The following is a 22,924-nucleotide window of genomic DNA, read 5'->3' as shown; positions in this document are numbered from 1 at the left end:
CTCAGTGACTGCCTGGCCAGGTAATCCGACCTGCCCTAGAGAGCACAGGTATTTTATTATTCAAATGAAACCAAAGACACAGTTATGTTGGCATGGCAAGCAAAAAAAATAGCTAGTACAAATCGTGAGCACCCTTCACCCAGGGGAGGAGAAGGCAAGAAAAGTCACCAGGAAATGCTACGAGTTTATCAGCAACCAGGCAAGCGGCCGGGCACAGGGCAACAAGATCCAGGAAAGGCCAGACAATCCTTGCATTAAGGCAAAGCAGCTGGGGAAAACCCTTTTTGACGGTGAGGCGAGGGCATTGAAAATCCTCTGCGAGTGTCTGTAACGAGTTACACTGAGGATCTGGGCTACTTATGCCCCCACGCTCACCCCACCTGCCCCCGGCACCACAGCGTTGCTGCTTCGGCCGCCCCTTTCCGGGTGCGCCGGGGCCGAACTAACCCTGGGACCGAGGAAGCGTTTCCAAGAGGCAGCCGCCACCCCTGAGGGACGGGGCACCCCGCCGGGAAGGGCCGGCAGGCCCCGGGCAGCCCCGCACAGGCCGCAGGCCCGCTCCGCCCACAGCCGCCCGCGAAACTACAACTCCCAGCACGCCCCGGGGCCGGATAAGAGGCGGGCCCGCTCGCCTCACCGCTTCCTAATTGACGTGCGGGACGGCCACTCCGCGAGCCGCAGTATCGCGGTCCCCCCAATGGCGGGAGAGCGGAGGCGGGCGTTGCCCTACGCCGCTGCCGGGCCGGGTGTTGAGGGTGAGCGCTGCAGGCCGGGGGCCTCCGTCGTGGGGGGTGGCAGCAGCGGCCGGGAGCCGTACCGGCGCCCCCGGGCCCGCCCTGCCGTTCTGAGGCGCCCGGGGCGGCGGGCGACAGGTGAGGGGAGGGAGGGGAGGGGAGGGGAGAGGAGAGGAGAGGAGAGGAGGGGGGGAGGGGAGGGCAGGGCAGGAGGGAGGGGAGGGCAGGGCAGGAGGGCGGGCAGCCGCGCCCGGCCGTCGTGGGGGAGGGGCGGGCCGGCACTGGGGGGAGACGGGGCTTCTCCCGCCGGTGCGGGGAGCTGGGCCCTGCGCGGCCGGGCCGGGCCGCCCCCCCCCCCCCCCCTTCTCAAGGGTGGGGACGGTGACCCGAGCCCCTTCCCCCGGGCGCGGAGCGGCGGCACGGCCCTGCCCGCCGCTGTGGCGGCCTTGAGGGGCTCCCCCTCAGCCGCCCCCGGCCTGCCCTCGCTCCGCCTGGGGGGCCGTGTCCCGCTTCCCGCCCCCCCCCCCCTTCCCCGGCCGTGTGGTATTTTTATTTTTTTATCTCCGCCGCTCCGGGGGGATCCGGGGCCTGCGAGCGCCGCTGCCCGGCCCTGAGGGCCGGCCCCGGCCCCTCCTGCCCCCCCCCTCCCGGCGGGGGCGGCGGCAGCTCGGAGGTCGGGGGGGGGGGGGAAGAGCCAGGCCTGCGGCCGTTTTTCTGCCCCCCGTTCCCTGGGAAGGGAGACGAGCCCGTCCTTGCAGACAGGCTGCTCAGCCGCTTGTGCTGCTCGCTGGGTCGTGAAGCTGCGTTTGCTGCGAGGGCCGTGGCGAGGGTGTCCTGACGTGGCTGAGGGAGACAAGTGCTGGAGAAGAGGCGATGGCGTTTCTCCTCTCACACGGAGGGTCAGGAGTGGCTCAGTGCATGCAGTGGATGTAGCTCTGCGTGAGGCTGTTAGCCTGTCCTCCCATTTTGTGTGACAGCAGGAGTGGAGGGAATGCTGCTCTCCTACCTCAGCGTCCCCCTACACCTCCATTACAGGTCGTGAAGAGACTCAACTTCTTTCTCCTTTCTTCTGTATCTGATTTTGGGACTACTGAAAGTAAGCTGTAGCCTCTCTCAGAGAAATTGCTGCACATAAGAGCAATGAGGAGCTTTTCGTCCAGCTAGTCTTTATCTTTTTTTGTCGTTTCTGAAATAGGACATCTGACCAATGAAAAGTTTTGGTATGTTTTGTTTTGTGGGCGTTTTGTTAGCTTCTTTGTTTTGTTTTGTATTTGGGTTTTTTTGTTGTTGTTTTGGTTTGGGGTTTTTTTGTTGTTGTTAGGCTGCTCATAAACATACGTCTTATTTGTCTGTATGTGTAGCAGACTGCTTAGAGCAGGCAGGCTGGTATATCTCTATGGTAGGCTGTTTATCTCTCATTTTTACTCTTTTTATAGTGCCTCTCACCAAGCTTTTGTAGTATGGAACTGCTTGACCTAATTTGGATAAAACATAATAGACTCAGCTTCTGGTTTTTTTTCTAAAGTTGGTGTAGTGCATCTGAAAAAATGAGAACGTCTTTAAAGGTACTGGAAATACACACGATACGAAAGTTTTGGAAGAGTAAAATGGCAGATTGCTGCTACCTGTGATAAAAAAAAATTTAAGACTAGCACTTTGTGACTGCTGTGTACATCTTCTGACCGCAGAAATTTTTTTTATACAGGCTGCATCTTTGATACTGTGTTTCCTGTTTTTAGGAGTGCAAAGAGAGGTCTTAAGAGTAGAAATGAGAAGCAAAGTCTTAAAGGCATAGCATTATCATGTTTTGACAAATACAGTGTATGCTGGTTTTGTCACCTGTGCCTTGCACACCCCAAACATTTAGACTGACATTATTGCTTTCTTCAAGTAGTTACTTTAGTGTATTAATCATGCTAAACATTACAATGAAGTGTTAGTGAGACATGGTAAAAACGTTTACTTCTTGCTTAAGCTCATTCGTCTCAATTCATGCTAAGCATGTGGGAGACCTAGACTTTGTTTTCAGAGTGGTGTAAGAAAAGTTTTCATTTTATGTTGTCCAGAGAATTCATTTTTTTGAATTGTAATTCAGATATGTTAAATTAGGTCAACTTGAACTCAGTGAAAGCGTTAACTATAGAGGAAAAAATTTAACAGGAGACTTAAATGATGAGTATGGGAATCAATATTCTTTTACTCCCACTGTAAACGTTCTTAATTTAAATGGCTTTACTTTTATTTTTCTCAAGTATCCACCTGTACAGAGAAAGGTTGGGGGATGTAGTCCTTAAAATGCCAGTGAGTTAGCTAGAATAAACCTTGAACTTTGTTGTTACGAGGAGAACACTACTTAAGCCTTTGAGAGCACTACATAACAGGAACAATGATTGCATGTGCAGAGCGCTCTCTGCGTATGAGAGGAAGGGGGAGTGGCTTTTGCTGGTACTGTATCGTCCTGCAGTGGTGCAATAAAAAGTCTGTAAAAGTTAAAAGTATTTATTGGCTTGCTAAGTTGATCTCCTAAGTTTTCACATTAAAAAAGCCCTTTTTACTGTTTTTTAAGAACTTAATTCTAGAATTTTGAATTGATGTCTGAATGTATCTTGCTACAAGTGTAATAGATGAGCTGACTAACAGCTTCAGCTGGAGTTATTTGATGCTTATGGGTTGGGAAGTGGGGGTTGATGCAGTAACTCTATTTGTATTATCCAGTCTTGGTGCTGGGCTTTGTAGTGACAGCTGGACGAGGAGCATATAGACCTTACAATTTAATTTGGGCTATCTAGTCCTGTATAACAAATCATACTATTAAATGGAGTGGTCATGAGGTTTTGAAAATCTTTAAGGAATTCTTATTGGTGAGTATGTCTCTGTGCAAAACGTGGAACTGTTTTGTTTACCTGTGTTCTTGTGCACTACTAACTTGATCTGTGGTGTATTCAAGAAAGTAGGCTAGGCTTTATTTTTGCTACCCATTCTTACAGTTCAGGTAATTAATTTTCAGTGAAGTTTCTCGAGTAAGCCAATAACATATGGAAATCTATAACCCCCCAGAAGAGGTCTGTTCTTACAAGACAAAAATGCTGCTGGATCATGAGACTCCTTCCGTAGCCTTAATAAATTCCAGCAGTCTGATTTTCTTTATAAACATGACTCTCCTGATTTGGGTTGTGTTGATACTGATGAACCTGCCTGTGATGATTTATTTTAAGCTGGTTTTACAGTAAGGAGCTTCCCCATGGGTATCCATTCTCAACTTTCTTCTTCAGAAGAAGCTTCAGAAGAAGTTAAGATTTAAGCCATTAGTACTTAGAACTTGTGCCTTATGTGTACTCTCTGCATTAAGTATAATATGTCTACTGCCAATGTTGTAAGATTCTGTAAATTAAACCATCTAAATAGCAATGGTGCGCTCTGTCACTTAGTTTGAGAAATGGCTCTGTCTTGTGTTGCCTTTGAGGTCTGATATTAGATCCTCTGAGACATGTCGTAGTAATCCTATAAATAATCTGTTCCTTGGTATCTTAGTAAAGAAGTGTGTGAATATTTAATGTGGGTAAGGTGTCTTAGCATGACAGGATTTCTATCGTGTATTACTTTGGTTTTCTTTTCACCATAATTTTCAAATGTAAGGTTTTTTGTTTGTTTGGTTTTTGTTTGGGGTTTTTTGTTTTTTCTTTTTCTTCTGTGATAGCTCTTCTTTGGCACTTAAGCGACTTGTGGCCAAAGAGCATCTGTGCAATGTTTTATGTTTGGAGTCATCCCAGGTGCTTGCTTCCCCCATATTTTTAACCCTTTCTAAAGACACTTTGTCAACGTACCATTGCACTGTGGTGTATTCATTGTTAAATCCGAAAAGCAATGGGTCTTGTGAAACCTTCTGGGTGTCTTACATCTGAAACCGTGCTGTCTAGTGGATACATCAGGCTTGGGTTTTGCTGTCTTTCAGCAGTGCAGATAGATCAGTGTATCAGATTGCTCTAAAAGGTTCTATTTAAAAACAACTATCAATTTGTAATTTAAAATAAGCTTATATAAAGTTTATTTCTTATAATCCTCAGATGTCTGTACCAACTAACATTTCCCAGGTTTTTAATGTCCAAGTATTTTTTCCAGTTCCATATCTGAGGGGAATCAAGGCAAATGTCTCTTGGCTTTCTTGATGAAATAAACTTTTAAAGAATCTAATGGCATAACTTCTTAATATACCTCATATGTTGCTCACATCTTGTTCATCCTCCTGCTGTGTGTGGAAAACTGCTTTGCCCAAGTTATTTTCCATTTCAGTTGTAGCTGTTAGATGAAGATGGTAGCTTGTCTTTGAGCAACTAGGTGGAAAGAGCAGATGTGCTAGGTTTAGGGATGATTATCTCCCTTGCCCCCATCCCTCATCCCTTGTGCTGTGTGTCCTTCTTGCTTCACCTCCCTCTTCCCCTTGTCTCCTAAAATCTCCAAACCCATGAATAATAATCATGTGGAACGAGAAACTCCTATAGCACCTAGAAAATGTGCTCACGGAACAGTCTCTCCAGTTTGTTTCGTATGAGTGTGGAATTAGGCATGGTCTTGTTTTAAAAGGTCTTGTTCCCTATTCCAAAAAAAACAGTGGAGTGAGTAAAATAGGATCTTCCCAAGAATGTTGATAGGATTGGCGGAAGAGCTTGCTTTCTTAACAAGTGAAATGAAATCTAGACTTTAAGAAACAGTGGGGTGAAGTGTGCAAAGAGAACTCATGTTACCTGGACACGGAATGTTATGAAAATGGTTGTGTGGGAGAGTCCTGCGCTGAGGAAGCAGGAGACTGAAAGTCAGTTCCCAGCTTTCTCTGGTAGGGAGCAAACTCTGAGCCTTAGTCTTCTGTGTCCCGGGTGAGAACATAAGGCTGTTGCTCCCATTTGCAAGAAAAACTCTTGAAAAACTATACACATGTAAGCTTAGAATTTTTAAAAAAAACCTTAAAATTATCAAAATTCATTAGGTTCATATTGGGAGAGGGAGTTATGCATAACAGCTCTGAAAATTTCATCTACTGTGACCAGAATCTGCCTGTGGGCTCACTGATCGTTAAGTCTGGCATATATTAAGTAGTCCAAGTCCAAAAAAAAAAAAAAAAAAAGGTTGACTTTCATTTTAGCTCTTGCAATCCAGTGTCAGTTTTAAAATGAAAAAAAGGGAGAAAATTGATGAGTGGCGTTTGGCATTGCTTAAAACCGTGCATAAATATATCTTTGGTCTTAGTAAAAGTACTAAATTTAGTGTAAGCATTTTAGTCGAGCATGTTTTGTTTTAATAATGTCACAATGCAGTATTAATGGGTCTCTTAAGAAAATAAGTGATTGAAGAAATGCAGAGAAAAAGTTTACAAGGAAAAAAAATCAGTCAGGCTTCCTTTAACTCAAGGTTATGATTGACTGCTAGTGCCATTCCATCCCACTGCATGGTCACCATGTTGCTTAATCTGAGAACAGGTTACTAGTGTGTGTGCTGGTCTTTGCAGCATAGATCAAGGTCAGTATTGGAAAGACGATTCTGTAGTTCTTGTTCAAGGTAACTGTTTTTTTCCTGGTCCCTCCACTGTGTCCCCCCTCAGCTCTTCATTGTGTGTTGGACACATGACAATTGTACCATGAGCAAACTTTAAGATGTGAACTTCAGTACCATGTCAGCTACTCGTAACTGGCTTTATGCTTTTCACCTCTTTCAACTTAACAGTTCACTGTCTGGTGGGTAGGGGCATATATGCATGTACTGTTACCAGAGAGTAGCTACTGTAAACTTGTATTCTCTTGCAGATCTGTGAGTGAGAAATTGCTCTGCTCCACTTGCTTTAGATTCCTCTCAAGCTGTTCGGTTCCCACCTGTTGGAATCTGGAGGAGGATTAGAGAACTGCTTATCTGGGATTTTTTGTTCTCTGAAGATGGCTGCTTATGACATAATTCCCCATGGTTCCTGCCCACGCACAAACACTGCCTCGAGAGTCCATCCGTTGCTTTCAGTTCAACTGAATTGGGATTCCTTAATATTTTTCTAGTCCGCTAACTAACAAGCTTATTCTGGTGTTTAGCTTAGGAGATAGGCAAGAATGACTGAGGCTTCAGGCCCAGCTGTAGGTGTCCGAGGCTCAATGACCAAACTCTGGGACTTCTCCTCTAGCTTTGGACAGAAACTGGTGACTCAGGAATGGGAATCTTGGAGAGGGGGTGTATTTGAGAGAACAAGCATTACACAGGGCTAATCTCTTTTCTTTTCTTACAGGGTTGGAAGAACATCGTTCTCAGACCCTGAGAAATCTGGACTCTTTTAGCAGTGTGCTACCTAAAGGAATATAAGGAGTTGCTACTTGCAGCTTCCTTGCAATTAATTTTTTGGTACTTGTACCTCTCTTTCTGTGGTTTTAGATCAAGAAACGCCATGAGCACAGTAAGTATTTTACTACTTGATGCAAACCTGATTCTTAAAACCTGTTGCTTATGGTACCTCTGTAAATGTTGTTAAGAGTTTGTGGTAAACATGCTGGAACATAAGCATATAAAAACCTCATGTAACTTCATGTTCTGTGATACTTAAGACTTTTAATCTCTCTAGGTGCTAGCAGTAGTTCAGAAATGCTTACAATGTGAGCAGAAACCTGATATAATTGTGAACTAGTCTTCTCAGTTGCAAACCCTCACGATATGTTTTTGCTTTGTGACCCAGCTGGTGAGAGGTCTGGGGTGATGTCTTATTCCTTGATGTGATGCGTTCGTGTAGGGGTGACCCATACCACCATTTGATGCATATGACAGCCTTTCTGGGGAGGGTTTTGTGTATCCCCGTGTGCTTTTGCCGGTGCTGCAAAGACGAGGGCCACATTAATATTCCTCTTAAAGAAGGTGCTAAGGCTTTGTTCTCCCTTAGACTCAACGAAAGCGCCGTGGAGGAGCGGTTAATTCTAGGCAAGCTCGGAAACGAAACAGGTTGATGGCTTCAACCACAGAAATGGCTTCAGAAGCAGAGCCAATAGAACTTGAAGAAAGTGGTAAGCTTTCTTTTCAACTTGGTAAGAACACAAATTGCTTCTGGAGGGTTGGGGTCCCACTTAACGTGTGGGTTTTTTTCCTGTTTCTAGGCCCTTTACTGCGGAGGAAGGGAAAGCTCTTCTTTTAAAAAGCATCTAGTATGGCACTTGTAAACAACAAGCCTACTGAGAGCTGTTGTAGTTTGTTACTGAGATGCGATACATTCAGCACTGGTGATAGATGAGTTGTGTGGGAAAGGTACTCGAGTGCAGGTCAAACATGCGAGTGTCTAGTCTTGACGAGCTGCGAGTCACTGCAGCTGCCGCTAGAGACAGTGGCAAACTAAGTTTGGGAACTCCCAAGTTTTAAGAAGATAACGAGAAGTTTGTTGTTAGTTGTGCCTTGTCCCTCAAGGGAGAGGCAGTACTTGGTCAGTCCTTTTTTGGAAAAAGTACCGGAACTTCAAAAGCCTCCTTGACCTCCTAAATAGAGATTTAAATTGCCACCTGAAATCCTAGGAAAGATTAAAAGTAATTGTTGGCCTCCAGGCAATTATAGGTCTTTTCCAGTTTTTGCTGTGCATTTGACTATGAAAGGTTGGAAGAGACATGAGACAGGAACATTTACAGCAAGGTACTGTAAAATTATTATATCCTACATGTGTTTTATTCTGTGTGATAAACATTCTCCAATGTTAGGTGAGTAATCTGTTGCTGTGTACCTCCTGCAAGCTGTTGTCATACAACAGAACTGTATGAGGAGCTGAGCCGCTGTTCCTCTTGCATTGCAGCTTGCAGAAGGCAGCGTGGTAATGCCCTGTGTGGACTCCTGAGGGCAAAGCTTGAGTGAAATGTTGGCTATGTTGCTGCAGAGGAGAGGGATAGGGCAAGGTTGAATCATACCTCAGCCTCTTACATATAGTGGCAGGCAATTTTACTCCTCTTCCATCTCTGATCTTGTCTCTAATGTTCTGTTTTTAAGCTGGTGAGGAAGTAGTAGATCTCACATGTGAATCTTCTGATCCTGTAGTCGTTGATCTAACTCACAATGATTCTGTTGTGGTAAGTAGTGAATAGCGCACTTATCTAAATCTTGTGGTCACGTTAGGTTTGTGTTGTGCTCCCTGATAGAATTTGACTTCAAGGATAAGTTTTAAGTTTGAAGTTGACTTGCAATGGCATGAAAGCCATACGTTACAGGTCAACAGAGAAGCTGCTCTGGAGCTGGAGCTTAGCAAAGCCCTTCCTGGGCACTGCAATACCGCCGTGTTTTCCCAGACTGTTGTGAATGTGCATGGGTACTTTTCTTGAAGAATTGCTGCTTAAATGTCTATACAAAAACTGTAACCAGTTTAAGCAGTCTAGAGGTGATCCGATGCCTTTTCGTTGCGTAGACGTGGTGATAAACGCATTTCAAGTATGACATTCTCTAAGGATGTAGACCCCTCGTTCACTAAGTGTTAGTCTAAGGATCAGAGGAAGTCTGGTATACTCGTCATGGCGCAGTCGTGAATGTCGATGAAGAATCCTGCGGAGAAGTACGAAGCTTGAGGAATCTGGAAGGTCGAATGCTTAAGGCATGGAAGAATTCTGTTGAAATGCGTATTTGACCTCTATTTGAAGACGTGTACAGTAAAAGGCAGCGGATGTCATGAATGCAGAAGTAAAACTTAATCCTTACAAGGTTTGGGTTTGGGTCATAGTTTACCGAGGCCTTAGGTATTCAAAAAGTCATCGTCTGGGCTTGTCTTCTGGCATCTCAGTAAGTAGCCTGACTTAAAGGGTTAAAACACGGCTTTGATTTGCCACTTTAGACAGAGTTCCCGTTCAACCCCAAATGGGCCTATGAATGCGTCAACATCTAGGAGTATCACTTCCCGATAGTGGCAGAGTAATCTAAAATAGCTTGCTGCTCCAGAACTTGGGGAGAATACATACCAGTGATGGCTACTGTAACATAAGGAGATGCACTTTCAAGCTGAAGCTATGATAGCTGTATCAAAGATACAGGCGAATGACTTAAATAAAAAGCAAAGGAGGTAACAGTTAGTCTGTGACTTCAGAAATATGAAGTGTTTAGCTGCAATGTCAGTTGAAGGTACTCCTGTCGGAGAGATGCCAAGCGCAACTGTAGCTGGCCGTGGTACAAACTAGTTCTGGTTTTGGCTGGGATAGAGTTAATTTTCTTTCTAGTAGCTGGTATAGTGCTATGTTTTGGGTTCCCTGTGAGAAGAATGTTGATAACACACTGACGTTTTCAGTTGTTGCCAAGTAGTGTTTAAACTAATGTCAGGGATTTTTCAGCTTCTGATGCCCAGCCAGCAAGAAGGCTGGAGGGGCACAAGAAGTTGGGAGGGGACACAGCCAGGGCAGCTGACCCCAGCTGGCCAAAGGGGTATTCCATACCATGTGACGTTATGCCCAGTATATAAACTGGGGGGAGTGGGGCTGGGAGGGATTGCTGCTTGGGAACTAACTGGTCATCGGTTGGTGGGTGGTGAGCAATTGCACTGTGCGTCACCTGTATATTCTAATCCTTTTAGTATTGCTATTGTCATTTTATTAGTGTTATCGTTACTAGTTTCTTCCTTTCTGTTCTATTCAACTGTTCTTATCCCACGAGTTTTACTTCCCCCCCCCCCCGTTCTCTCCCCCATCCCACTGGGTTGAGTGGGAGTGAGTGAGCGAGCGGCTGTGTGGTGCTTAGTTGCTGGCTGGGGTTAAACCACAAGTCTATTACTCCAAGAAGTCTTTAAAAAACCTGCTTTTTTTACTGCTATTTTTAAAGCTGGAGTAGTATTCGATCCAGTCCACAGTGTAGTTTATAACCTCAGTTCTGGGATGCCACTGCTGCCGTGCAAACCTGAAACAAGCGGCAGGAATAGCACGGGAGTATCTCCTGCTGGGATTGTTCCTGAGCCCTTTGCAAAGGAACGGCCTCAGACTTTGCAACATCGTCCGCATTGCCCCAGCTCTAGTTCCAGCAAAGACAATAGTGGGTTTGGGTTGGGGATTTTTTTCTCCAGCAGCTGTTAATCTAATATGAAGTGTTAATGGCTATCACACCTGAACTGGCCTGTTTGGGGGAGGGAGAGGGAAAGAATGTCCTCCAGCCTAAATCGCATTAGGGTCCTGAAACTGGGGAGCAGGGAGAAGGGTGTTCAGGTGGTTCGTAGGCTGCCTCCATTTCTATCCCTTTGCAGCAGTGTGAGCAGAACCAGAAGCAACCCCTTCCTTATTTTCAGAGCAGCAGCTAATTTACTACTACTTCGAACATTCTTCATCAAAATAAGAGAGTGATATCCCACCCTTCTTAGCTTGTTTTGTTGTAATTGCTTAGCTTGTCTGGTGTTTGTATGTAACGCTAGAGGTGCACGCCAAAGTCTAATTGTATTTTCTTTTCTCTCCCTTCCCACATATGTTGATGCAAGATTGTTGAAGGTAAGTTGACGTTTTACAATTTGTAATGTAATTGGCCTAAACTTAAATTTTATTTTTGTCTTTTCCAAAGAACCTGGGCAGCATGGATTGAAACTGCATTTACCAAAAGACAAAGCACAGTGCTAAAGTATCTGGCTGGCCAGCGTCTCGGAGAACGGATCCAATCTGTGTTTGATGGTCACTGTCGGAGCTTGTAGAAAGTATCTGAAATAGATCAAAGCTGCTCAAAATATGTTTTCTTATTTTCCAAATTCAGAATTTCTGTAAGCCCAAAGTTGATGATAATTTTAATTAACACTGGAATACCTGCTTTGAATAAAGAAAATGTCGGAAGGTTTTTTTTTTTTAGCCTTTATTGCAGTGAAGGAACTAAATAAGAATGTTATTTGTGGTCATAGTATTCGCTTTCATTCTCTAGTCTAACATGCCTTAAATTTAGTACTGAGAAACATTAACAAGTGTGGAGTTTTTTTTTCTACTTTAAGTCTTAATAGTTATAGGTATAAAGAAGTTAATCGCTTACAGCTTTCAGACCTTGTTCTGATTATAATATCTGAGATGTATTAGTATGTTGTTTAGCTGCTTACTTTAGAATGTAATCTACTCTGTGCTCTGAATGAAGCAAAAGCAATTAAAAAATACTTGCAATAACAGTTGTAGCTGAATACTTATGCAGGAAGGAACTTTAATTTTGTGGCTATTTATGCAATTTTAATTCATTAGTGCTTGATTATTGTTACATGTACACTGGAGTTCGAGATATAATTATTGCATGTGGTTTCTAATTGTTAAAAACCAAACAGTAGTTCTTTGACCTTTGGATGTTAGAGACCAGGAATTAAAAAAATTTTTATGTCCTTTTATCTTGAGCAATCTAAGTCCATTTTCAAGTTTCCTTAACTCAGGAGGAAGATGATGAAAATGTCTAAAGAGACATTACTTAAAGTATTTTTATAATTTCCCAGTACTGTTCTTAAAAAGATTCATTTTATAGGAAGTGCTTTAGAGTGGGGAGGTTTGGTTAAGCACAGACAAAAAGAGTGGAATAGTGTAGCATCATACCTGGCTAGAGCAGTGAGGAACAACAGCAGCTCCATAATTTACATTTTTAGTTTTAAGCATCTCTTCCATCACTTCTGAAGCTTTCTGAACAAAGCACTCTGTTTTACCAGGCCTTTTTGTTGTGTATGTGCTACCTTGCTGTGCTACTTGGAAACTTCAGTCCCATCTCTCTCTGGTATCACACAGCAATTGTTGCAAGTCCTCAGCATAATAGCATAGCATTCTTTGTTAGTACGAATCGGGAGAGCTGGCTTCCCTTTACAGGGGAGATCTATTCACAGGTAGTATAACTATATGAAACTTAGGACACCGAGAATGTTTAAGATCATGTTTTAGCTGTTTGTAGGGTGAAAAGAGCAAATGTTTTGTGTCGATACATAGCAGAATATTCACAATGTCTGGAAGTGTTCAGCCTTAAACTAATTTCCTAAATATTAAGATTGCTTTTAACCCAGCTGACTATTGTCCCTTTAAATTATGAGCCATTATATTCTATTACAATCATGCATTTCAAGGATAGTTCCAGGGAGAGAGAGAGATATAAAAATATCTAACTTATGAAAATTAAATTACAGAGAATCAGCGACAAAGGAGAAATCTCAGACTAAGAAGCCAGCGACAGTCGGACAGCTGTGTACTGAGTAGCGATGATGAAGATGAAACAAGAGATAATGATGTGTATGTGACAGATAAAGTATCTCGAGAATTGGGACCACTGGAAGATGAAACTGCAAGTTCTAAGTATGTATGCCCTATGACCTACCAAACACTGAATTTTGCTTTTCGTATACATACAGGACCAAGTTATATTGTTACATACATATATATTGTTATCTTTGCAGTATTAACTTCCTCTAGTTAATTCCCTCTTTCAGTGAGTACAACATCACATTTCACATGATGACCAAATGATACTGTTTGCACTTTAGGATAAAATGCCAGCCCAAGCCAGATGTACAACTTTGCTGCAACCTTAAAGATGAGTGAGTGGGGGGGGAGGGCAGATATGGCAAGGAGGGAGGATTAGTCACAGGCCATAGCTCATAATGTATTGCATTTACTTTGCATGCAAAGCTCTAGTAGTGGTGTTAGATATGGAAATGTTTTCACTGGTGTCGATGAGGCTTGGTATCAATGAGACCGGCAGGCAGCAGCCTGGCAAATTCCCGTAAAAAACTATTATTCATTCACTGCTTTTCTATACACTGTGCCAGTTAACTGCCTTTTTCTGTCAGAGCGGTAACTGTTCTTGCAAGGTATACTTGCAAGGCGATTGTGGAGGTAATACTGTTATGGTCAGGTTTTGTTCTGTCCCACGTATGTCATGGAGCTCTGATATGCTTGCATGTGAGATGGCGATCTCGCTGTTTGGGTCAGGTGCCTGCACAGTGAAGACCACATTCTGCAGAGAAACAGTAAACTCCTGCTATAGGAGCACTCCATTATGTTAAGAAAGATGCAATGTATTAGACTAATTAAATGAAATCAGGTGTCCATGTGACTAAGGAAGACAAAGAACATTAGAATTGTGGTTTAAACATTTTTTTGAAGTGTTTGGGGGCAAAAATACAGGTTTTAATTAAGCTGGTGTGCTTTGAGCCTTTTAGATTACTGGAGGGCAATGTAGGAGAGAACTTGAGTATGGAAATTTTGCGTCTCAGGTCTTAAATATGCCACCTAAAGGGCTAATGCTACTCTAAAACATAGTGCATTTTGCCGATGGATTTGTAGATTTTTTTAAAATTCTGGTTAAGTGTGTAGGTGAATAAATCCCACTGATCAGTTAATATAAAAAAGTAATATTTTGTTGCTTCAATCTCAAGCTTCTCTGTTAAAGCATGTGCCTTCCTGCTCTGTTTAGGTAAGGCTGAAACAACTCAGTCCTGCAGTATTTAACATTGACAAAAAGGTACTAATGCTGGAGATTACCACAGAGCTGTCTACAGTGTTACTCTGTAGTGTTAGACTGCTCTTGTTTATATGAAGGTTATCATCAAGTGTAATTAATTACTGAGTTGGTATTATAGCTGCTGCATAAAGAGTTTGAGTAGTAAATATGGGAGAATTAATGGAGTTAAATTATGTATGTGAATCTAGGGATAGACGTTAGTAGTGCTCACTGCTTGAATTTACGATTATGGATATGGGATATCTCATGCTTTCTGTTTAATAAATTACAAACTGTTGCTTAGCATGGGTGGTGACATAATAAAGCCAAGTGTTTATGGTAAGGACTTACGAAAGCAGCTTACTGTGATCATTTAAAATAGAGATTAATTTGTAAATACAAGTGGCAGAAAGCTCTTTTTCGTGCTGATAGAGAATATTATTTGGCACTTATGGTATGATATGTTCCTTATGCAGACTAGCTATGTCTATTAGTAAGTGTGCGTGTAATACAGCTGTCCTGGAGGCTGAAGACAGGAGAAGTACATCTGTAACCGCAGCTTGTTAACCCACTGAGTTGGTCAGAAATAGAAAGTTTAGAAATTTATATTTCTTCATGTTAGTCGGTTCTTGCCCTACACTTCATAAGGAAGGAGTTCCTGGTATGCATATGTCACTGGGCTGGGATGTTGCCCTAAATTAGAATAGGGGATGTTTTAATTTCTGAGAACCTCTTTCACTTCTAGAATGAATAGTTTCCAAAGGACAGCTAGATGCTTTTGTTACAAAACTCTTGTTTATGTCCTGTGGAAGAGGAAGACTGCCATACGTATACTGCACAGCGCTATAGAGTGCTGTTATTTCTAATAACAGAGCAGGGTGACTGACTGCATCCTCCCCTAATGAAAACCTAGACGCTGTTTCCTTTAGGTAAGGGAGACCCTAACTGCTTAATAAATGCAACAGCTTGAGAGAGGTAAAGGTACGCAGGGATCTTCAGATGAAATGCATCACGGCTGGTCTGTGCAGTCGGATGGTTACATGACGTTTTATGTATTGGTAACCCTCAGTGCACGGTGAAATTAATGGATGCGTGTTCTTTCTGGTTTTGTTCTCTCTACCGCAAGGCCGTCTGGTACCGTTAGCTGTCCGATTTGCATGGATGGCTACTCAGAGGTAAGGATCCACATGTTGTCATTGTTTCTTTTTTGTCGAAGGGAGAACGGGGCAGAGGGTGAGCTGTGAAACTCTGTTGGGTTATGTGGGAGGCTACAGACAGCTGGCTTGAAGTACAGGCCTTGGTTTGCCGGTGAAACTAGCTTGTAACCCAAAGTCATTTCTTAGTGGTGTACGTAGAGGGCGAAACACTTTCCAAGATGGCACTGGAAGATCTTTGGGTTCCTTGTTATTCAAGTAGTCGCGTAGCGTTTCCAGATACTCCAAGTCCGATTAGCCTGGTGCCAGTAGACCAGCAAAGCTGAATTCTTTACCCCAAATACCTGTTGTGGCTTCTTTTCTTCCAGATTGTGCAAAGCGGACGACTGATTGTGTCAACTAAATGCGGCCATGTCTTCTGCAGCCAGTGCCTCCGTGATTCCCTTAGGAACGCCAACTCTTGCCCAACCTGCAGGAAGAAACTCACTCACAGACAGTATCATCCCATTTATATATGAGTCCTTCTCTTTCTCAGGACAGACTCAACAGGATTTTGGGGGAAAATGTCGTGTTTTCAGTGCTCTGAAGATTTAAAGAGCAGCAGGTTGTCCACACATCCAAATAAAACTGATTCTTTTTGGGTTTTGGAGAATAACTTGTACGTATATAGACAGCTTTTTTTTATGGTCCAAGCTGCTTCTTGTTAGGTCCCTGGTTATAATGTTGAATTTGTGACTGTCTCTAAAGTAGACCAGCAGCCTATATCAGAAAGGAAGCAGCTAATCCATTTCCTTCTACTTTTTTTAATGCTTAAATAAGAGGGGTCTGAATATTTTGTTATTTCTTACTCTTTAAATTATTCCCACTGTCGCATACAGGTATGGAATAGTTACCTTTCAAAACACAGATGACCAATTTGCCATTTCATTACACTTTTGTTTTTATCCTGTGAGAAGCTCATGACTACATTGCTTTCTGCCATACCATCTTTGCCCAAGTGGAATAAGTTGTAACGATGGCTCGTTTTATCATAAATCCATATTAAATTGACAGCCAAGGTCATGCAATAAAGTAACCTGCTGTTAACCAGCAATCAGGTGTTTTAAGCAGAAGGCTTGAACATGTAGATGTCTTTATGAACTCCATGAGATCTAAAGTGTGTAGACAAATTGCAACGTGTACAATGTGAAATTGCTTCTTTGAATGTTTTAACTGCCAAGAATTCCTGTATTTGAATCACAACACTGAATTTATTTTCCGAGGTGATGAGATGGTCTCTTGGGTTCACTACTGTTCTATAGCGTGCTCTCCTGATCACTAAGGAGAATGTAGTCTTCTCTAAGGCTTGCTAGTGATGAATAAGCAGCAAACTGTATGCTGTCCTCTTGTCAGCTGAATACCAAACTACCCACAGATCTTCTTACTGTATCAAGCGTACCCAGCGTAATGCTTCAAGTTCAGCGCGTTCACTTGGCTGTTCTCTTCAGTTGTTGACACATGACTGGTTTTAGCCTGGTGCATTGGATTAAAAATTAAATAATTGTGTTGCCGCAGATTTAGGCAGTGGAGGCTTTAAAAGATGTGTTTGGTAGCAATCTTGACTTGGTAGCTTTTTGAGAGAGAAGTTTAATCTCTCTTTGCCCTGAGGGTTGTCCAGCTTTCTTTAAAAGTGTTTTTAGAAAAGACGACAACTCGGATACCTGTCCAGGGTGAGAGAATTCCTCTATTTAAGGAAGGCAGGAATACACAGGTTTATGCACTGTTATCCAGTCACTTCCCGCCCCCCCCCCCCCCCCCCAGGAGTGAGTTATAAATGTCTGCTTTAAACCTGTTATAGCTAAAATCTGCAAGCTGATGTGGAACCCCCGATGAGCTGATACAAACAGGATTACAGTAATTAAATGTAGATGAGATGATTAAAACCAGTACTTTATGATCCACATCTGCAGTAGCTACATCTATGAAAAAGTCCAAAATGAAACTCGGACAACTTCTGGCAGTTGGTTGATTATGAAAACCATTAGAAGCACCATCCTGTGCTGCGGTGCAGCACAACTGTAGGATGTGTTCAGTTAACATTGATACCTGATGTGTCTTTGCTAACCTGTCCTGGGGGTCTGTAGGAAGCCTTTAATTAAAGCAGCTCTTCTAATTAGGTGTCTCAAGTTCTGTATTGAAGATTGCAACCCAAACGTAAAGATGTTTTTCATTAGGATGTTTAGGGCTGTTTCTGGATGTAGTACTACAGAGTTTTGTTCCATAAAGGCTGGCTTAAGAAATGCAGTACCTTCCCCACCCTGGTTTGGAATAGCTTTGGTTCAGCGCCGTTATCAGGAATATGCAGTTTCTGCATCGTGGCAGTATGGTAACTGCTAAAAAGTGACACGTGTTTAGTTACTGTGTGCTCCCATTGGTAATATAAACTACAAGCAAGGACGACAGCAGTCTTAGGGCAGTGCGGTGAGAACAGCGGCTGGCATTGGTGTCCCAAGAAGCAGATAATTGATGAAACAATTGTAAAGATTGTTTAAAGCATTAATTGCATGAAGAGAAGCAGCCCAACGTTAAAACTGTCAAGTTACTCAAGGGCCACAGAAACAGCTTTCTCCCTGTAGCTTAACAGAGAAGAAAAGAAAAAAAAACCCAACAAAACAAAAGTCTGGCCAGTTTTCCTTGGGTGGCTACTGTGCCAGAGGGACAGTAAAAAGAGGGTTTAAGGGATTACCTCTGGGCATAAGGGCAGGTCACGTATTCGTGCATCTTTCACAGTGTACTAGCCATAGCCTAAAATGACTTTGCACAACTCCCTCCGTGTAAATATCACTCTATAGTTTGCGTCTCAATAAATAGATCTAATTGAAATTTAGGTATCACAAACTATATAATATTTAACAAAGAAGTTTTTAGCTTTTGTGTACCCTGTGAAGTGCCACAAATTTTGTGCATCTCAAAATGAATTTTCGGTCTCCGTACATGGAAAAATACTAAATTGCATTACATGCTCTTTTTGGGGGAAGAAGAAAAAATGAAACCCCAATATATTTGAGTTCCACTGATGTCTTACATTGGCAAGAAGTGATAGATAATATAAAGATTTCTTCATTATGTAAATGTATGTCTTGTTGTATATAGTTCAATTTTTCCTGTATTTAATTGTATTCATGTCTGTCTGTCCCATCTATGTTGGACTCTGCTGGTAGGCAAACAGTTCTTTTAACAGGTGGAAATAAAACTGTCGATTTGATCAATCAGAAGCGCTCGTTCTTTTAATTGCACTGTATTAATTGGTCTGGGGTGGGGGGCGGGAAATCCCAAATGCCCAAACCTTTTAGTTCTTTTGGCCATTGTGCGTTGTATGGGGGAAAGGAGAGCAGTGCTGCCTGGGACAGGAGTGATGAGGGGGTGACAGGGTGCAGTCCTGCTCGAGACTGGGCGAGCGGGGGGTGCAGAGGTGGGCTCGTGGGTGGGGGGAGCCCGGGAGCCAGCGACAGAGAGGGCTCGCTTTAAAGGATGGCAGGGTGTTGGGTTATCTCCTTGCTGTTAAGTTGTTGACGAAGCTCATGTTGCCTGTTGCATGCACGTGTCGTGTACGAAGCACCGTGCTGGAGAGAGGGCGAGGAGGAATGCTGAGGAGAGGACCAGGCACGTAGTGCTTTGAAAGACGCTATAAAGCAAGCTTATTTTATCTCTTCTCCAAATAGGTGCTGTTGCCGTGAAGTTCCTCTCTTTTCCCTCTTACTTGCCTTTCTTGCTCATTTTTAATGAAGTTTCTCGACATTAAGGAGAAGGGAAAGAAAGTTTCTGTTCAGGCAGGCCATTTAGGTACGTATGTATAAGCAACTTAAGCAGCATGTTCACCAGGATTGTTTCCCTATGCAAATGCACTGCATCAGAGGTCTACCTGAAATCTTATTTATTCAGTCGGTCTTAGAATAAGTGTTTTATGAGGGCTCTGAACAGCTGCTGTGTGAGTAGATGTATTCTTCGGGATTATGTTGCTGCTAACAACACTCTTTATTAAGTGTGTATGTTTTCTGCTGATCATTGTTTGTGGCAGACTGACGCCTTTCTGCATCTTCTGGTTGCGCTGTTCTTCCCTACCCTCTCTGCCCTAGTTCTGGCTATGCTGGGAAACAGCTTTACTTTCTGGAAGGAAGGGGGCTACCTACTGTTTTGCAGTAGTTCAAAATGGGTGTGCAAAGAGAATTCACATTACCTGGACACGGAATGTTACAGAAGTGGTTGCCTAGGCGAGTCCTGTGCTGAGGAAGCAGGAGGCTGAAAGTCAGTTCCCAGTGTTCTGTGGTAGGGAGCAAACTCTGAGCCTTAGTCTTCTACGTCCCAGGTGAGAACATAAGGCAATTTGCTCACATTTGTGAGAAAACCTCTTGAGTAACTACACAGGTAAATGAATTCATCAAACCTGATAAGGATCATATTGGGGGAGGGGGTTCTGTGTTGAGCCTGGTACATAATAGGCAGTCTAAGTAAAAAAAAAAAAGGGGATGTTGACTTAAATTTTAGAATATTTTCAGTTGGAAGGGACCTACAGCGATCATGTAGTCCAACTGCCTGACCACTTCAGGGCTGACCAAAAGTTAAAGCATGTTGTGAAGGGCCTTGTCCAAATGCCTCTTAAACACTGACCGGCTCGGGGCATCGGCCACCTCTCCAGGAAGCCTGTTCCAGGGTTTGACCACCCTCTCGGTAAAGAAACGCTGCCTGATGTCCAGTCTCGACCTGCCCTCGTGCAGCTTTGAGCCATTCCCAGGCGTCCTGTCCCTGGATCCCAGGGAGAAGAGCTCAGCACCTCCCTCTCCACGTCCCCTCCTCAGGAAGCTGCAGAGAGCAAGGAGGTCGCCCCTCAGCCTCCTTTTCTGCAAACTAGACAAACTCGGTGTCCTCGGCCGCTCCTCACAGCACATTCCTTCCAGCCCTTTCACCAGCTTTGTTGCTCTTTTTGGGACGCATTCAAGGACCTTCGCATCCTTCTTAAATTGTGGAGCCCACAGCAGCACGCGGTACTCGAGGTGAGGCCGCACCAACGCTGAATACAGCGGGACAATCGCCTCTTTTGAGCGGCTGGTTATATATACGGTGTTTGATGCACCCCAGGATGGGGTTTGCCCTCTCGGCTGCCGGGGCACGCTGCTGTCGGCCAGCACCCCCAGATCCCTTTCTGCAGGGCTGCTCTCCAGCCACTCCTCTCCCCATTTAGACTTGTGCCCCTCGGCGTTACTCCATCCTCGGTGCACAACCCAGCATTTCTGCTGGACTTGCTAAATTTCATCCCATTAATCATAGCCCAGTGCTCCAATCTAAGTAGATCCCTCTGCAAGGCCTCTTGTCCCTCAAGAGGGTCAACAGCACCTCCCAGCTTGGTGTCATCAGCAAACTTGCTAATGGTGCGTTCAACTCCCGCACCCAGATCGTTGATAAATACCTTTACCGGAACCGGCCCTAGGATTGAGCCCCGAGGAACACCGCTGGTGACCGGTCACCAGCCAGATGTAGCCCCATTCACTACAACCCTCTGTGCTCTGCCCTTCAGCCAGTGCTTCACCCAGCGCACCATGAACCTGCTCATCCCACAGCTGGACAACTTGTCCAGAAGGACGCTGTGAGGGATGGTATCAAAAGCCTTACTAAAATCCAGGAAACTACATCCGCTGCCTTCCCTTCCCTTCATCCACGAGGCGGGTGACCTTATCATGGAAGAATATCAGATTGGTTAAATAGGACCTTCCCTTTGTGAACCCGTGTTGACTGTGCCTGATGACTGCATTGTTCTTTAAATGCCTTTCAATCCTACTCAGGTATCATCTTCTCCATAATTTTTCCAGGAACCGAGGTTAGACTAACAGGTCTGTAGTTCCCTGGGGCTTCCCTCATGCCCTTTTTGAGTTTGGAATAATAACACTGGCTAGCTTCCAGTCAGCGGGGACCTCCCCAGCCTCCCAAGACCTTTGGCAGATGATCGAGAGGGGTCCTGCCGTAACATCCGCTAGCTCCTTCAGTGCTCTGGGATGAATCCCATCAGGCCCCGGGGACTCGTGAACATTCAGGTGATACAGCCGGTCCCTTACAGTGTCGGTGTCCACAAATAGAAAGTCACTGCTCCTGCACTCGTGGTCCTCCGACTCAGAGGACTAGGCAGCTGAACGTCTATCAGTATTATTAAAGACTGAGACGAAGAAAAAGTATCCAATGCCTCCGCTTTGTCTTCATCTCTATCAGTCAGGTGACCATCTTCAACAAGCATTGGTCCAATGTTTTCTTTAGCCCTCCTTTAGCCTTTGCAATCCAGTGCGACTTTTAAAATGAAAAAATGGGAGAAAATTGACGAGTGGCGTATTGCGTTGCTTTGAACTGTGCGTAAATATATCTCTGGGCTTGAAGATTTGTGACTGAAGAAATACAGGAAGTTTAGGAGGAAAAATATCAGTCAGGCTTCCTTTAACTCAAGGTTATGATTGCCAGTACCATTCCATCCCACTGCATGGTCTCAGTGTTTCTTAATCTGAGAACAGGTTAATAGCCTGCTAATTAGTTTTGATCTTTCTACTGACACAGGCAAAAAGAAAAAAGGGGGGGGAGGGGGGGAGCCAGGGGAGAGATTTTATTTTATGCTTTTAGATGATGTGTTTCTGTGGTCATTGGTGCTCTTGTCAGGTCTTGCCTGAAGTCCCTACAACTCTTGTTTAGAGAAGACTAATTGCCTGGAAAGCCCCAACTCCAGAACTCTGGCATTTGGCATTGTTTCATTTTGTCTTTGAGGCCATAACAAGACGCCTACACCTTGACAGTGGCCCCTTACCATCCCTTTTCTGGGACAACGATGTCCATGGTCTACACAGAGTAGACAAGGGCCTCTACCATCTGCAGGAATTTGCGCCTTTTCAGCTGATGTAATTATGCAGAACTGTGACAAGAGCAGTGAGCTAAATCTTCCAGATTGTTCGGGACCACAGAGGACTCAAGCAGTCAAGCGGCTTTGTCGCAAAAAGCAGTGGATGTTGCTGCGTGTGCCTGTCTTCCCACGTGTCCGCCGAGGTTTGCCTTGTCACAGCCCAGGGAGCATCTTTGGCCTATTCCTGGCTGTGCCCTCTCTCTGAAGGGCTGTGTGCTGGTCTTTGCAGTGTAGGGCGAGGTCGGTATCGGGAGCAAGTGCATCTCTGCCTTGCCGCCTTCTTTTGTTTGACCGCAGTGGGATAGGCCTTCTAGTAAGACTTATCTTTGGATTACATTACTTCACTAGTTTTAAGGCTTGCCAGGGCTTCTGTGCTGTCAGACTTGTTAAAAACATTTGGGGGCAGGGAATTCTAGATGGTTTCAGACCCCTGGATCAACGAGCAGCTGTGTGTCAAGAGGTGATGGGTTTTTTAAGATGGATTTGGAACAAAGATTTCTGTAGGATCCGTCATTGGACACTGAGTTGTCTGTTAAGGCCTTTGGTCTTTTGTGCAGTAAAATGCAAGTTGTCTTGCAGGCTTGTTTCCTAGACTTTATAACCACTTTACCACTTCTATTAAAGAAAATACTTTCCCTGCTAATTTGTAATGCTTTCTCTTTCAAAATTAGTTGTCATCTGCCTTGTTTGGGGGCCTCCTACCACCTCTGCCCAGCTCCTCACTGTGTGTTGCA

At 44.0% G+C, this 22,924-nt stretch overlaps 1 protein-coding gene across 6 annotated transcripts; it reads left to right on the top strand.

Moving 5' to 3' along the window:
- The first annotated feature begins 682 nt into the window (after positions 1-682).
- On the top strand, positions 683-18,534 carry LOC128138921 (E3 ubiquitin-protein ligase RNF4-like). 6 transcript variants are annotated; one of them, XM_052780649.1, is made up of 8 exons: positions 683-755; positions 6,994-7,158; positions 7,636-7,756; positions 8,718-8,797; positions 11,167-11,176; positions 12,814-12,979; positions 15,253-15,301; positions 15,649-18,534. In XM_052780649.1, exons 2-8 carry the CDS (start codon positions 7,150-7,152, stop codon positions 15,796-15,798), a joined length of 585 nt encoding a protein of 194 aa, XP_052636609.1. In that variant the 5' UTR covers positions 683-755; positions 6,994-7,149; the 3' UTR covers positions 15,799-18,534. The 6 variants fall into 6 exon arrangements, with proteins under 6 accessions (XP_052636609.1, XP_052636615.1, XP_052636610.1 ...); XM_052780650.1 differs by having other exon boundaries at positions 753-872; XM_052780653.1 differs by lacking the exon at positions 683-755 and adding an exon at positions 1,840-1,954.
- Positions 18,535-22,924: the final 4,390 nt, after the last annotated feature.

The sequence above is a fragment of the Harpia harpyja genome, chromosome 2, assembly GCF_026419915.1.
Source record: "Harpia harpyja isolate bHarHar1 chromosome 2, bHarHar1 primary haplotype, whole genome shotgun sequence".
Lineage (NCBI taxonomy): Eukaryota > Metazoa > Chordata > Aves > Accipitriformes > Accipitridae > Harpia > Harpia harpyja.
The sequence above is the reverse complement of the archived record's forward strand: the minus strand, read 5'-3'. Positions and strand labels throughout refer to the sequence as shown.

Coding starts and splice junctions, on each gene's coding strand:
- LOC128138921 (XM_052780649.1), top strand. Junction 7,757..8,717: donor AATAGAACTTGAAGAAAGTG/GTAAGCTTTCTT, acceptor TCTGTTTTTAAG/CTGGTGAGGAAGTAGTAGAT. Junction 15,302..15,648: donor GCATGGATGGCTACTCAGAG/GTAAGGATCCAC, acceptor CTTTTCTTCCAG/ATTGTGCAAAGCGGACGACT.